Source organism: Arabidopsis lyrata, assembly GCF_000004255.2.
Source record: "Arabidopsis lyrata subsp. lyrata unplaced genomic scaffold ARALYscaffold_1, whole genome shotgun sequence".
In the NCBI taxonomy this organism is placed as follows: domain Eukaryota; kingdom Viridiplantae; phylum Streptophyta; class Magnoliopsida; order Brassicales; family Brassicaceae; genus Arabidopsis; species Arabidopsis lyrata.
The window spans coordinates 13,906,923-13,923,714 of record NW_003302555.1 but is presented as its reverse complement, the minus strand read 5'-3'; the positions used below and the strand labels follow the sequence as shown (position 1 = coordinate 13,923,714).

General features: G+C 31.0%; 2 protein-coding genes across 3 annotated transcripts; both read left to right on the top strand.

The window, feature by feature from the left end:
- The first annotated feature begins 9,528 nt into the window (after nt 1-9,528).
- Nucleotides 9,529-14,059, top strand: LOC9329710 (CTP synthase). Of its 2 annotated transcripts, XM_021014043.1 has the most exons (22): nt 9,529-9,837; nt 10,086-10,240; nt 10,311-10,390; nt 10,465-10,551; nt 10,643-10,693; nt 10,793-10,910; nt 11,007-11,063; nt 11,173-11,237; nt 11,331-11,414; nt 11,490-11,540; nt 11,624-11,686; nt 11,783-11,829; nt 11,936-12,005; nt 12,084-12,146; nt 12,238-12,327; nt 12,428-12,466; nt 12,544-12,771; nt 12,860-12,945; nt 13,040-13,088; nt 13,177-13,257; nt 13,351-13,444; nt 13,535-14,059. In XM_021014043.1, the coding sequence occupies exons 2-22, from the start codon at nt 10,123-10,125 to the stop codon at nt 13,714-13,716; spliced, it is 1,803 nt and encodes a 600-aa protein (XP_020869702.1). In that variant the 5' UTR covers nt 9,529-9,837; nt 10,086-10,122; the 3' UTR covers nt 13,717-14,059. The 2 variants fall into 2 exon arrangements, with proteins under 2 accessions (XP_020869702.1, XP_020869701.1); XM_021014042.1 differs by having other exon boundaries at nt 9,553-9,837; nt 11,936-12,146.
- Nucleotides 14,060-14,861: 802 nt separating this feature from the next.
- LOC9329709 lies at nt 14,862-16,765 on the top strand. The gene is made up of 6 exons (XM_002893602.2): nt 14,862-15,263; nt 15,370-15,486; nt 15,599-15,705; nt 15,785-16,150; nt 16,231-16,284; nt 16,385-16,765. Exons 1-6 carry the CDS (start codon nt 15,122-15,124, stop codon nt 16,460-16,462), a joined length of 864 nt encoding a protein of 287 aa, XP_002893648.1. The 5' UTR covers nt 14,862-15,121; the 3' UTR covers nt 16,463-16,765.
- Nucleotides 16,766-16,792: the final 27 nt, after the last annotated feature.

Here is a 16,792-nt window from a genome sequence, read left to right as displayed (position 1 = left end):
GTGTTTAAGAGTATATATATATACAATCTTTTCTTACCTTTACGAATTCATTGACTTAGTCCAGTGGTTAAATGTGTGTTAACTGTCCAATTGAGCCCGGGTTCGAATCCCCCTTTCTTTTTTAGACGTTTTTTAATTTTTTTTTACTTCATCTAAGAGAAACGGAGGAGAACGGAGTCGCGGCGGCGTTGATCAATTGGTTTTTGATCTGAACCAATTCGATGAACCAATTGATCTGAGAATCCCCGAATTGGTTTTTGAATCCGTGGAGGTTATCGATAGAGGTGAACAGAGTCGCGGCGGCGTTGACATATGTGAATCCGGCGGCGGAGAAGACGGAGTTCCAGAAAGCTCGAGCGGTGGTGGATTGTTGACACGTGGCGTATAGTGAACCGTATAGTTGTGGACCGATCCGGTTTAGTTTGTTGTAATCGTTGATGTCTTGAGAGAAGACGTTATTTTACCATTTGAAGTTATCGGCATCGTCATCAATGGTGGCGAAGTGGTAAAGACGTGTTTGGAATTGACAAAATTGCGAAGGATTGTGAAGTTCAAAAGGAGAGAGATGTAGAGCTGTGAGATAATTGGGAGCAATGAAGGAGAAGATCGGAGGAAATGGTGAGTGGTGACTGGTGACCATGTTTAGGGCGGCGGAGGAAAAAAAATTAAAAAAGTAAAAGGGGGAATCGAACCCAAGTATTGTAGGATAGTTTACTCACATTTAACCACTGGACTAAGTCAATAAATTCATAAAGATAAGAAAAGAGATTGTATATATATACTCTTAAATACCATGGGTTAAGTTTTAACTGCAGTTAGTGCTTCCGTTAGCAAAGTTAACAGTCGTTAACTCGGGGGTACGATTTTACCAATTTTTTAAAAATGAAGATTTTAAAAGGCAATTGAAATTAAACCAAGCATTTTTATTCCAAATTTAATAACACGCGTATTAAACGGTCAAAAAGAAAATAGATGACGGTTTTTTTGGGTTTTTTCCCAACTTTAAATATGTATAAAGTGTTTTGTCATATAATACAGTCACATATCCTAGTATACATTATTTATAAATAATCACATATCCAAAATTCAAAGTGGATAGGATTTTATATTGGTTGATTGTTGGCTTATTTCAAATTATTTTAATATCTCTCTTTTCTTTGATAAATAGAATGTTTTTGATATTTGAAGGCTCCGAATGGTAACCGCGTTTTACGGTGTGGGAGAAGTGCGGTATTATAGTGCGGTACGGTTCAACTGCGGGACGTGCGGGAGAAATATATTTGCGGGACAAGTGCGGTTTGTATAAAATAAGCGGTACGAAATAATATTTGATTGGTGAAAAAAGCTATTTGCGGGATAAGTGCAATTTTATATATAAATATATATATATTAATAATTAATTTTTTTTTTTGTTAATAAATAAACAATAACAGATATTTATAAACCATTAATACACAAATTGATCAAAATATAAATTTAATTTTTAAACATACATATTGTTGAATCCGTTGAATAATTTTATCATAAAAAAAAAGTACAACACATTAAAAAATATTATCTATTACTTTGATTTTCCCATAACATATTTGCAATATTATCTCTTATTTGCTTCATATATTCTCCATCTCTTATCTCCGTTGCTTCTATGTCATCTATTCTATATTTAAATCATTTACAAGTAGGCTTCTATATCATCTATTCTATATTATCTCATATATTCTATATCATCGGTTATTTCATAAATGATATAAATATTTAAATCATTTACAAAAGATACACAATAATTCATATTATTTATCATAACCTATTTAAATATTAACATCATTTACATTGATTAATGCAAAATTTTAATTTTTTTTTTCAAATGACACAAATTAACATCAATAATAACAAATGATGAAAATAGTTGCATCACTTTTTTAAATGGACACAAAATATTAGAGTCACCATTTTTTTTTGGGCAAAGAGTCACCATTTATAAATTAAAATATTACTTGAAAATGTGGGAGACTTGAGAATAAATTTTTAAAGAAAAATTATCAAAAAAAAATGTTAAAGTTTGTATTTGTGTATAAAAGAGAAGTTTGTATTTGTTATGAAAGATATTAAAATGTTTGTGTTTGTGTATAAAAAAAATGAAACATGTTTGTGTTTTAACATGTATATGTATTTTGTTAAACAAAAAAAAGGGGAAAAAAGCTGTATATATACTAGTAGTTTTAATTATTTAAAATGCAAAAGCAAGTTTTATTATCCGTTGTATTATTTGTTGCTGCAGTTTTGAAAACTGCTGGATAATGACCAGAAATTTTTTAAAAGGCGGTCCAAGACTTTAACCGCTGGACAATTCCGCAAATTTTTTTATTTTTTTTTTGAAAAACGCAAATCTGTTCAAAAAATGGTGAATGGTGACCAATTGACGGATTTGCTGAAAAAGGTAAAAAAACGCCTTTTTTAGTGTTACCATTCACACCCTTGATTTATATAGAGATTATGATGATTCCACAAACATAAATCTAGAGTTCGAATTCGGAAATGATAGCAATAAAAAACATCTCTCTATCTAGTTGAATGGCATTGCACTTGGGTAATTGGGAGTCAATTCTAAATAATTCATAATTAGTGTATTAGCTAGGTACAGTACCGTCTCAATATATAATGAGACCAAACCTAAAAAGAATTAAAACTTAGTAATTTTTTTTTAAAAAATATTTTGAACCTTTTTCTTTAAGAAATTTTTTGAAACTAATATTGGACCATTGACATTTGCTTACTTTGCCTAGGGGTAGAGACGGGTCTGGCTAGATATACTAAAATATTCACGTGTAATTAGTTAAATGTTACGAGAAAAGATTATAGATATTGAAAATAAGCTATAAACCCACATAATATTTAATACACATCTACCAACATAATTTACATATAATCAAATTGCTGATTGTGCAAATCTCAGTCCCAACAAAATCAAAATTTGTAACGTTATCCATAGGACTTATTTTAATGGACAATCGGGTCAAATTTGGTGTGACGTAAACCAACTAAGCTGATTGTTTAGTTAATTTAAAAATCGTAAAAAGAGCATGGACTTTGTCACTCCTCTGTCTCAATAAGTAATAGGATAATCTAAACTCCGAAACAAACGCAGATGCAACATTTGACCAGGCACAAGAGATATGACACGTGGCGTACAGTGGGACACATTGATAGGTTTGGTGAAGGACAGACCCACCGATCCACTCAGAAGGTCTCACATTCGTGGCTCGTGGGTTGCAATGTCAATATGTCATGTCCCTTATAATAATAATAATGAATAATTAAAGATATTGACGTAAAAGAACTCTTGAGAAATGAATATCTATCGTACGTGATTACAAGTGTTTGCTCGATTATTCATTTTGGTCCCTTTTTGCTACCACAAGCAGGTGTTATAAACTAAGGGTCACTGTTTTATAACTACAAATTAATTGCAACTCCGTGGGAATTCTAGAAAAAAAATAGAAATAAAGTTTGGTCCACCAATTGCATCATCACATACTCAAAAGTATATGCAATAAATAATAATCAGCATTACGATAAAATCAATAGTATATAAATTATATGAACAATTTGGCACGAGATAGAAAAAAATAATACTAATGTTTCATGCATGTTTTGTTGATCATTTACTAGGATTTTAGTTTTGTTTGTGACAAATAGTTCAAGTGGTTGCATGCAATGATATAATTTCTGTTTCATGCTCTTTATTTTCGTTCACTCAGTTTGCTCAGCAGATTTAGATACTTACTATAATTATTGTCAGAAAAATAAGGATAAAATTTAACCAAAAATAAAATAAAATAAAATAAAAGGATAAAAGTGTCCATGTTAATAGAAAGTCATTGGATAGTAGAAGATAGGATCATAAAGTGTGCATATGCATGTATGAATGTTAGTTGGTAGTTACAAGTTTGGTGGGTTTCTTAAAATTTAAACTATTAAAGATTACTCCTTTGACCCTTTCTTTATTTTTCTTGTTTACCTTTTTGTTTTTTTTTTCTAATATTTCTGCCTCTTCTTTCCAATTTAATTTCTCGGAACTTTTTTTTATCTACTTTTTGACTTTGGCAAGGATAAAAAGCACACATTCTTTAAGTTTAAAGTAAGAAAAAGAAAATCAAGTAACAAATTCATCAATTCTATTCAAAATACAGATATAAAAACACCTCTAATTTATGTAAAATAAAATTTTGATTTTACTAATGAAAACAAGCAATATCAATAACATTTTTAGTATTGATTTTTCTTTTTATCCTTGAAGTTTTATATTTTTTGGCAAATTTCAAATTAAATAATATAATATGTCCACCGATCGGTTCACAACACGCATTACTTAATCTTCAAATCTATCTATCAATATTTCTCCACTTGTTTTATTTTTATTTAAACTAACTTTTTAATATGTTACTCATCCTATAATAACTTGATATGCTTACATATTTTAGGAAGAAACTTAAAAAAAACTCAACATATTAATTATATATGTACTAAATTGTTTTTATGTTTTTCATACTATTATCTATATTTTCTAAAGTTCAAACTTTAAAGTAATATATTTTCTACGATAACCAACTAATTATGCGTAAATTTTGAAAAATTAGAAAAGAAGATAAATAAAAATATGAAACAACGATAATATGGACTGATTTTGGATTTGGTATTTCATTTGTTTAGTACAACAATTAATATACCGTAGAGTAAAAACATGGTAACAACGTCATTATACGATCGAATGATCATGGTCATGAATGATTAACACATGCGATGAGTTCACTTTTGAGAATAAAACTGACATTTAATGTCAATTGTCCAACATGCGTTAAAGATTCAATGAAAAATTGGTAATCTGATTTCTTGATTATAGTCTGGTTTTAGTTTCAATTGGGATATCAATTATTTATCTATATATACATTTTTGGATGACTTTTAGCAAATAAATCCTGGAGTTGGAATGTATTTACGGATGAATGCCATTGGCATTAATTATTTAAATTTGAAAAATATTAATTAAAGATATTACCAACACGATTTCGAGAATCATAAATTCATATCTTCCTTAATTTTCTGAGTCATTAATGTGATAATCTTTAGGAAATATTTCTCTGTAAAAAAAAAATCCACATTAATGAAGGCATTAAAATCGACACTAACAATTAAATTATTTAGATATTCAATTATTTTAAGATTCTTATATCTTATTTGATATTTTTTTTTAATATCTCATTCTTTAATTACTGTGTTTAGAATTTATTGGTTGTTACCTATTTTTTGGTGAAATTTATTGGTTGTTACTTAATAAGTAATTATGGTGCGTTTATTTTAGTTAATATCTAATTTAAAGGATTTGTTTTCTTTTATTATTAATCTATATATACATTTTTGAATGACTTTTAGCAAATAAATCCTGGAGTTGGACCTTATTTACGGATGAATGCCATTGGCATTAATTATTTAAATTTGAAAAATATTACTTAAAGATATTACCAATACGATTTCGAGAATCATAAATTCATATCTTCCTTAATTTTCTGAGTCATTAATGTGATAATCTTTAGGAAATATTTCTCTGTAAAAAAAAAAATCCACATTAATGAATGCATTAAAATCGACACTAACAATTAAATTATTTAGATGTTCAATTATTTTAAGATTCTTATATCTTATTTGATATATTTTTTTTAATATCTCATTCTTTAATTACTGCGTTTAGAATTTATTGGTTGTTACCTATTTTTTGGTGAAATTTATTGGTTGTTACTTAATAAGTAATTATGGTGCGTTTATTTTAGTTAATATCTAATTTAAAGGATTTGTTTTCTTTTATTATTAATAAATGAATAACATGTATAGAAATAAAAGATTTTTTTGCGACTCCATAATAAAAATATTAAACTCTTATTTTCTACATTTCTTACACATAATATCCTCTTATTCAATAACAAAAAATATATATTACATATTTTTTAAAATATTTATAATATTTAAATTATATAAAAAATTTGTAATATTAATATTATTTCAACTCTATACAAATTTAATATATATGTATATATATCTTATGGGAACCATTTAAAAGAAATTTTTAAATTGACTTGAATTATATAGCTTTTAAATAAAAGTATTATTAAAAAGAAAAATAACTAAATAATGTTTAATTTCACGGGACGGGTAATATGATGGGACGGGTTTGGGTTGATATTTATAAAAGATCGTATACCACGGGTGAAATCCTAAAATTAACAATCAAAATAATCTATCAAACAAATTACATTTTGATTTTTTTAAGAAAATATAGCCCCGCGGTGTACCGCGGGTTAAAATCTAGTTACATTAGTATAATCCCAACAAAGGAGTTCCTGGTTTTGGCCAAACGGAAAACGTAAAAATGCGAACAAAGTCGTTGTAAATTTCCACGTTTATGCGGACATAGATCAAACCGGTGGGTCCGGTCCGACCAATGCTAGATCTCTTACGCATGTGATCACAAGATCTTGCTTCAATAAGAAAATAAAAATAAAACCTAAAGAGTAAATAACTAAATATAGTTGTAATCAATGTTTAAGAAAGGATTAGGCATTAAGCAGTGGTAATTCAGCGTCTAATGGGTAAAGCGCTTAATCGGAACTTATACGATTTTAGGCAGTTTATACGTTTACAACATAAAACATTATAAATATGATATTATCGAAAAACATATAAAAATATATATTAGGAAAATAATAATATTAAATCGTAAACAAATATTAGACAAAAACATTTCTTTAATTCATATCAAACAAGATATGAATGTTTAAAACTATTTATATGGAGATAAAACATCTAAATTTAAATCTATGTATTTAAAAATTGAAAATACACTAAACAAGATTTATGCTATTTTAGACGGTCGAAACGATCATGTAGGTGTCACCTAAGCGCCTAGCGCCTAGTCGGAACGTAGACGACTACCTAGACCGCTTTTAAAAACACTAGTTGTAATAAATAAAGTCTGCTTTTAATTAACAGAAAATCCAAATACGGAACTAATTCACTCACATAAAGCGGCCATAACCTATGTAATCCGGTTTTAGCGAATTGATATTGAATTGAAATTGTTTTAACCAAAACAAAAATCAAAATATAAACAATACCAAGAAAAATTAAACCGGTTTTGTTTACATATGTACTGACGAATTATATTTGAATCAAACCAAATTAGAATGAAATTAACCGATCACAGTTGAGGGCTTTACAAAAATCATTTTATAGAAGTATTTTTGTTTAAAATTGGATCCAAACAGAATTATTTGAAACTCGACGGCCCTTTTCTTTTATTTTATGTTCTATAAAATATTTTCAAAAAACATCAAATCCAAACCAAAATTGAACCAAAAATCGGTTGGATGTCTTCACTTCTCTAAAGAAAAATATATCTATCAAATTGATTGTACAAATTTGTTTTCCCTAAATTGTGTACCACTAAGATATACTTGAACATCATCAACAAAAAACTATCGAAAAAGAATGATAAGATAAGTGATTAGTCGTAGAAAAGATAGTGATTAGTTAATACCGTTATAGTGGTCCATCTGAGTGGTCACAGTGCGAAAGATAGGCTAATATAACTCATGTCCACAAAACCTATCAATTTCACATCCAATAGGCGAAACAGAGCACATAAATATTTTAACTGTAAAGTTACTACATGTAAATCTGCGTAAATATGTATACATGATGATTACTTGAATTAATTGAATACCACGTTATTGTTTTAAAAAGAAACAATTAACTTTTTGACATAATGTTTTTTTTTTTAAATCTAATCTTACCTTGAAATTAATCAACATTATTCTCATTTGTCTAATTATGTGTTTGTAGAAAATATACTAACCATAAGGATATTTGTTTAATGGTACGAGATTTTAATTGACCGACATGAAATCATGAGAAACGAGGAGCATTGATCCACAATATCTTTTGTCTTTCAACCTCATGATTCATTTTTTTTTGTGATTCGTTGTATTAATTAAAATTAAATTATTATTATCCCATGCATATTAGATCATGCATGCCCTGAGTAACGAAGATTGTCATGCCATATTTATTTACACACAATGACACAAATCTGGAGTATTTAAAATAGTTGGCTTACCTTAAATAAACTTTTTTTTGACATACTATTTTTTTACAGATATATGAAATAAATTAATATTTTAAAAATAAACAACAAAATGGTGAATAATAATTTTGATAAGTATTTAATGAATTAAATAATTACACAGTAATGATTACCTTAAATAAACTTTGTTTACATCTCCATAATGCTTGTTAGAGAAGGTAAATTAACATATTTGGTGGTATCCGCAAATATACAGAAACAATTCAAATATAGAAAACCAAAAAAAAAAAACAAATTATTATAAATTTGAAATATCTACTATACATTTTTGCAGCAGTTTTTGGGGTACCCAAATCGGGTCAAATTTGTTTAATTTTGACCCGAAAATCTTCAATCGGATCTTTCCTTAAATTTTGGCAAAATTAAAAAACGAAAATAATTAATAAAATCTAAAATATATATACTTTCTCAACTAATTACTATATTTAAACGCTTTATTTATGGTATATTCTCCACGATTTTTATAGATAAAGAAATCAAATATGATGATTTAATGCTAATATAACAAATTTGCACTAATTTCCTAAAACCTCTCTACCTAATTTAAACATAAATATATGATTCTTATTTCACTTTTATTTGATCTTATATTTATATTATTTTAAATTATTATAAAATATATAAATAGTTAGTAAATTTTAGTTTTTTTTTTTCTGCATATGTTACAATTCAAATTTTTTAAAACGGACATATATTACTCAATCGATGAATAAAAATATGTGTGTAATCTATATTAATATTTTTAAGAACAAATTGAGCATTTAATCATGTCGTTATTTTATTCAGATCCGAAATTGAGTCATTCAGATCTTTCTTTAATTTTTACAATTATCTAAAATGGGACAGTATATCACGGGTGAAATCCTAATTAGTATTTTAAGATACAATTATAAATTGTTTTTACGGGTTGGTCCAAAAACACACACTAATTTAAAAATATACATGGAAACTATTTGAAAGCAACTTTCAAATTAACTCGAATTATATGACATTTAAATAAAAGTGTTATTAAAAAAATAACAAAATGATGTTTAATTTCATTTTAGATTATATGGTTGGACGGGTTTGGGTCAATATTAATACGAGACAATATACCACAGGTGAAATCCTATAAATAACAAATCAAAATACAATTATACAATCTTAAACACTAAACAAAACAAATACAACTTAAAATTTTTTATTTTAGATACAACGCATGTGACCCGCGGTATACAACAAAAAATATTATACACAATAAATTCATCAATTTATAAAAATAAAAAAATCAAATAATTAACCCGCGGTGTACCGCGGGTCATATCCTAGTATATTAAAAAAAAAGAAAAAAAAAATAGGTGGAGGGTTTACATTGGGGTTTTGAGAGAGAGGCGCTTCTCTGCTGCAAATTGTTTCTCTCTTCCCTTTATAAAACCGCTTCCGTCGTCAATGGCGTGAACCTAAACTAAAAAAACCATTCTTCTCTCTTTTCATTTTTTTCATTCTCTCTCTCTCTTCTCCATCGTTTTCACACTTTTCTCGCCGCCCTTTATCCTTATCCGATAAACCCATCAAAACCCATAGATAAAAACAGACTCTTTGTTCTTTAAACAGAGATCGAAAATCCAGAGCCGCCGGAATATACAACCGCCGGTTACTCTCAGGTCTCTCTTTCACTCTCTGGTTACGACTCTTGTGCGTTTTTGTGTCTCTGATTTTCTCTGTTCTGGGTTTATTACAAATGAAAATGCAACAGCTTTTATTTTTTTCTGGTCATCCCCTGTTTCTGCTTCTTCGATAAAGGAGATGTTAAATCTAGAAAGACCCAAATTCTCTGTTAAGCATTTCTCAAAAGCTTCACGCTTTCTCTGTTTCTGGTTCTAGACTGATTTGGTTGGTGATATCTGTGCAGGGTTAGTTGATTTCGTTCGATTAAAATATCAAAGAAGATGAAGTACGTGCTTGTAACAGGAGGTGTTGTGAGTGGGTTAGGGAAAGGAGTTACAGCAAGTAGTATTGGTGTTCTTCTTAAAGCTTGTGGTCTTCGAGTTACTTCTATCAAAATCGGTACTTTTACTTCTGTGTTACTCTTCTCTCAAGTGATGTTTTTTTGCTTACGGAGCACTCAATCTTTCAGATCCTTATCTAAACACTGATGCTGGAACCATGTCTCCATTTGAACACGGTGAAGTTTTTGTCTTGGACGATGGTGGTGAGGTAAATAAATATGACCTTTTTTTTTTTAACTTTTTGAAAAACTTCAGCTTTTGAATCTTGTTTTTTGGAAAAAGGTGGATCTTGATCTTGGAAATTACGAAAGGTTTCTGGATATCAAATTAACCAGAGACAATAACATCACTACTGGGAAAATTTACCAGGTAAGAAGATTTAGATCTCAACTAATTTGGAGGTTGATTGATGAGTTAGGTTTACTTAATCTTCTTATACACTTCTCTGTCTGTGTCACAGCATGTTATTGCTAAAGAGAGGAAAGGAGATTATTTGGGAAAGACTGTTCAGGTAATAAATTAGCTTTTCACTTCTCTCTTTTTTCATTTTATGGTCTGGTGTTGGTTTCTTGTAAGTCTTAAAAAGTGTTTTGGTTGTTAATGATTTTAGGTTGTTCCTCATGTCACTGATGCAATTCAAGATTGGATTGAGAGAGTTGCGGTTATTCCTGTTGATGGAGAGGAGGGTCCTGCTGATGTTTGTGTTATTGAATTAGGTGGAACTATAGGTATACAAAAAAAAAAAAAAGAGTAAAACCGGATATTTGTTTTTGTTTTCCTGGTTTTGCTTCTTTTGTGTAAACAGAGATTGTTTATGTTTGCAGGTGATATTGAATCCGCGCCTTTTATTGAGGCGCTTGGCCAATTCTCTTACCGTGTTGGTAAGTATCATTTTCCTCATACCATTTGAATCCAAAAGAAAAGATGAGTGGATTTTGTGGATATGATGAAAATTAACTACTGTATCTTTTGGTTGGTGGTTGAGTTCAGGCCCAGGGAATTTCTGTCTGGTCCATGTCAGCCTCGTGCCTGTGCTTAATGTTGTTGGTGAACAGGTATAAATCTTTTCCTTAAATGATGCAGCCATGATGTGACAGCATTTGATTCTATGTTTACATTATCTCCGTTTGTTTTGTGTGTTCTTTCAGAAAACTAAGCCGACACAGCATAGTGTCAAGGGGCTACGAGGCTTGGGCTTGACGCCGGATATCTTAGCTTGCAGGAGCACAAAGGTTCGTTTTTTTTGCTTGCATCTCCATTTAGATTTTTGTCCTGATATAAAAGTCTCAACCTTTTGCTTCATGAAGGCACTTGAAGATAATGTGAAAGAAAAACTAGCTCAATTTTGCCATGTCCCGGTAAGATGCGGCCTTTTGTCCATTGTTGTTATGTTCTTTACATGAAATCTCTTTAATTTACCAGCTTATGGTTCTTGTTTCAGCTTGAGTATATTTTCACTCTCTATGATGTTCCCAACATTTGGCATATTCCTTTGTTGCTAAAGGTACCTTTTATCAACTAAAATTTGTTGTAGTCACTACACCGGGTTTTATAAATCATTAAGACTACAATGCTCAGTTCACATATTTTGCTTGTACAGGATCAGAAAGCTCATCTGGTAATCTCAAAAGTGCTCAATCTTGCTAGGTATTATGTATCGTGTCTTGTTTTGTCTTTTGTTTTCTTGGTATGTGGCTTGCTTGATTTGCGACTGAAATGGATTGGAACTGATCTTTAATTGTTAATGAAACAGTATTCTTAATGAGCCTTCTCTTGGGGAATGGACTTCCAGAGCTGAACTATGTGACAATTTACATGTGCCGGTGGGTCTCAGCTCTCAATTACTCCTTAGAAACCGTAACCTTAACATCTCTTTCTTAACGCATCAAATGATTTTACAGGTGAGAATTGCTGTTGTAGGGAAATATACCGGCCTCTCTGATGCTTATCTATCTGTCCTAAAGGTAGATCTTACGCATCACTTCTCATGGGATACTGTCTGGATAACAAATTGATTTCCTCGCCTTGGTTCTCACATTTGGATAACTTGTTTAGGCTCTCTTACATGCTTCTGTGGCTTGTCGCAAAAAGCTCGTAGTTGATTGGGTTCCAGCTTGTGATCTCGAAAAAGAAACTGAGAAAGAGGTGTGTAAAACCGATACTGCATGTTGATTACACATCTATGTTTTTACTTGGTCACAAATTTTAATGCAGAGTAACTTTTTGTTTTGTTTCGTTTAAGCAGAATCCAGATGCGTATAAAGCTGCTTGGAAGTTGCTAAAGGTTTGAAACGTTTGCCATTTTACAACTTTAATCATCTAGAAGCCTTTTTTGCTCATCTCTATTGGTATCTTCTTCAGGGTGTAGATGGAGTTCTTGTCCCTGGAGGTTTTGGTGATAGGGGAGTGGAAGGGAAGATTCTTGCTGCAAAATATGCCCGTGAAAACAAAATCCCTTTCCTTGGTATCTGTCTCGGGATGCAGATTGCTGTCATCGAGTTTGCACGATCAGTTCTCTGCTTGCATGATGCAAACAGCACAGAATTTAAACCCGAAACCAAACATCCGTGCATCATTTTCATGCCCGAGGTTCTTAGATTCTCTGTTTCTTTACTTAAGATGTCCTTTCGTTACTGTCTTCCTGATTTTAATATATTCTCATGCTTGGTGGGTGTAGGGTTCGAGAACTCATATGGGAGGCACTATGCGCTTAGGATCCAGAAAATCCTTCTTCAATGTCAAAGACAGCAAATCCTCAAAACTGTAAGAACCATTGATCTCTATATTTTACTTCGTTGGTCCTACATATGAATGCTGTAGATAACTTAGCATGATTCCGTTTACCTGGTTCTTATAGATACGGAAACAAAAGCTTTGTCGATGAGAGGCATCGTCACAGATATGAGGTAAGGATTTGTAAACAAATTCTTGATTAGCCACCAGTTAATATGACAAAAGTTGAATTCTTAATATACACATACACAATTCTCGCAGGTGAATCCTGATATGGTTGAACGCCTTGAGAAGGCCGGTCTTTCTTTCGCTGCGAAAGATGAAACTGGCAAACGCATGGAGGTTTGTTTTTTTTAATCTTTAAACTATTGTCTTTAGTTCAAATCCATTTACTTCAAATTCAAATCCTTGACTAATCTTGTACTGATATGGCAGATCATTGAACTACCAAACCATCCTTTCTTTATCGGTGCTCAATTCCACCCCGAGTTCAAATCCAGACCCGGGAAAGCGTCTCCTCTGTTTTTAGGTCCGAACACTTTTCTTAATCAACCTGAAAGATCCAAATTTATCAACTCAAGTCTTTTAAACAATCTTTTACACATTCTTCTTATTGCAGGACTCATTGCAGCGTCGTGTGGCGAGCTAGACACAGTCCTGAATCCAGCATCTGCTCATCAACATCTGATTAGCAACGGTCCAAAAAACGTTTACGTCAATGGAACTCCCAAGAAATCTTCCAATGGCTTGGCTGATGTAAGATATAATAACGGCTACTGCAATGGCCTCTACACTAGATAGCTGCATTTGCTGAATTCTCCCTCTTTCCCTCTCCTTTAAAATTATTGCTTTGTTTTCGATTTAGTTTGGATTTTGGTTTGCTTTCTTCTTAATAATCTTAGGATTTTTCCTCTGTACATATGATCCAAGCTTTTGTTCAGTTTTTTTAGACTCTTTTAACAGACTTATGTTCTGAAAAGACTCTAGAAACGTCTGAAAATGGCGGTTTGATTCCCCTGCTTTGTTTTTTTTTACATCAAAAGGGATTTCATATGATCATATGTACCGGTGGAACATTTTGTATCTCGATTTGGTCTGAAGGTGAACGAAGCATTTGATAAATAAAACTTTTAAGATAGAAACCTAACTGAAATTTGGAAGATAACATCGAATTCGTTTTGTGATGAAATATGCACTATTAAAAGAGTGCAGTCCTAATATGTTCATAATATAAGCACTATTCAATTCTTTGTTGATATTCTGGTCGTGTGCATTGAAAGTTTGAAACTCATACCCTTTAGGAGGATATTAAGCAATTGTAGTCATAAATTTTTTGGTTAAGATTGTTTTGTTGTCACTATTAATCTTTTATTGTCAACTTCTTTGTGATGAAAAATCATGTAAGCAGTTAGCGTCCATTGTTCTGGTAACCAAGCTTGATCACATCATAATTGAAATGAATTAATATTCCAAATTTCAAACTCAAAATGATGTATGTTATGAAATAGTTTAAACAAGAAAATATATATATATAGAGTTAAAAACAGATGAACTTTTAAATAGACACAATTGTTTGTAATACAAATATTGGAACAAAAGTTGTGAAGATCAAACACAAATCAAGTATCGTGAAAAGACACAACTTTAAATGAATAGATAAAGAATGAATATACATGATGCTTTCGGAATGAAAGCCTTCTTCGCTAACAAATCAAAATATATTGTCTTCCTTCTTTAGAATTGATTCAAATCTTATATGATTGTCGTTCTTGACTATCATCGATTGGATGAATTTTCCGTTCTTGACTATCATCTGTTGGATGAATTTTCCGAATCGTCTAATATCGACAACATCTTCTCTTACACTGACTAGTCTATTCATCCTCTTTATTCTTGTTTCGAAATAAGGGAAATTATCAAATATGGATAAAAATATATTCAAGTTAATGTATTTAAAAACCCTTTAACAAAAAAAAAAAGGTTGAATGTACTTAAATTAAATTACGAGGTGCAAAAGAACGTACCTTCGTAACTGTCGGTGGCTACTTAAGAGACCAACAAAGACTCTTTATCTCTTTTCATATCAAAACTCTCTTCTCATCTTCTTCCTCAGCAAGGTAAAAACCCTTTGATCTTCTCTTCAAATTTTCAAAACTATAGGTCTCTCTATCATTAAATCTTTTTTGTTTGTGTGTTCATCAGAGCTATGCAAGACCATTACAAAGCTATACTGGAAGAGAGACTAAATTATCTCCTAACAAAAAGAACCGTTTGTTATGCTGAGCTTGATACAGGAGGCAAAAGAATCGAATGTCCAAATTGTCACGTTCAAATTATTCCTACTCTTGGTAAAAATATCATAAGATCAATTTTTTTGCTTACGTTCTTTTTGTTACAAAAATGTTTTTTTTTCAAACTATTTTGTAATACTTTTGATGTGCGTTATTACTACAGGAAATTGGATTTCGGATAAGTTTCCATGTAAAAGCTGCAAAGCTAACTTATGTTTTAGAAACAGCACAGCAAAAACCGCAAGATGTCCTTGTCGTAATATTTCACGTCCTGTGCCAAGTATGTGTTCTTGAAAAAAATTCAAGAATTATAATTTTTTTTGAGTTCAGAAATTGAATTTATGGTTCTGATTTGTTTAATCTCATTTTTGTTTCATAAAAATGTTCTTTAGACAATCTTATAATGCTTGAGTGTGGTGGATGTCAAGCGAGAGTGGTTCATCAAAAAAGTGATAAAACTGTGAAATGTTCTGAGTGCAAACATATCAATATTCCAACTGTAATGTCTCTGATTTTCTCTTATCATTTAAAAATTGTTTGTGAATTTCTTCATACTCTAATGTTTGTTTTTGGTTTAGGTTGGAAGAACTTATGGGGTTCGTCCAGAGAACCAAGCTCCTCCGCAAGTTTACCAGATTGTTCCTCCTCAAGTTAACCAAGATCTTAACCAGGTTCCTCCTCAAGTTAACCAAGGTTACCGGGTTGTTCCTATTCCTCAAGTTAACAAGGATCTTCCTCAAACTTACAAGCTTGTTCCTTGTAACCGTAACGGGGTTGTTTCTCCTCAAGTTAACCAAGATCCTTCGCACCTTTACCAGGTTGTTCCTCGTGAAGTTAACCAGGTTCCTCCGCAAGTTAACCGGGTTATTCCTCCTCGAGTTTACCAGCGGAGGAACCATGGAGCAACTCCTGAAACTGAATCAACTGCGAGTTCTTCTTTCAATGTGAGTAAACGTTTAAATGTTATCTCCCTATTTCTCTTAAAATGTATTAGCATCTTGCTTTATATTTACCCTTGTTGCAGCCAAGACCTGAGATCATTGTAGTTGAATACCCTGATGATACTGTTGCTGAAACTGTAAGTCTGAGATTTTATATAAAATTCTTTTGAGGTGCTTGTTATTGATTCTTAAAACGTTTTGAAACATTGTGCTTTGATTTTGGTTGTGTTTTGTTAGGTGAGGAATGTTGCAATCAAGAGAGAAGTTGAAGAAGACAAGACAGAAGAAGCAGGAAGCAAGAAGATTCGTCTCTAATCGATGAAATAATTTGCATCGTTTTTTTGTTGTTTTACACATTTTGTTTCTTTTAGTTTTCCTCAGTTGATCAAACTCTCATGTGGAGATGTTTTTTCTTTAGTTTTTTTTTCTTTTTTTTTCATTTTATTTTATTTTTGCAGTACTTCTTTTAAATAATTTATGTAGTCAAAACTACTTTGAACAATTAAATTACACAGTCAAGATTCAAGAACCTTATTCTTGATTCAACAATTTGACTTCTTCGTACTTTTGTGATCTTTTTAAAAATAACAGTTTAGAAATGTAAGAAGTATTAAATTATAGGGACTGAAAGTGCATTTTTCATCT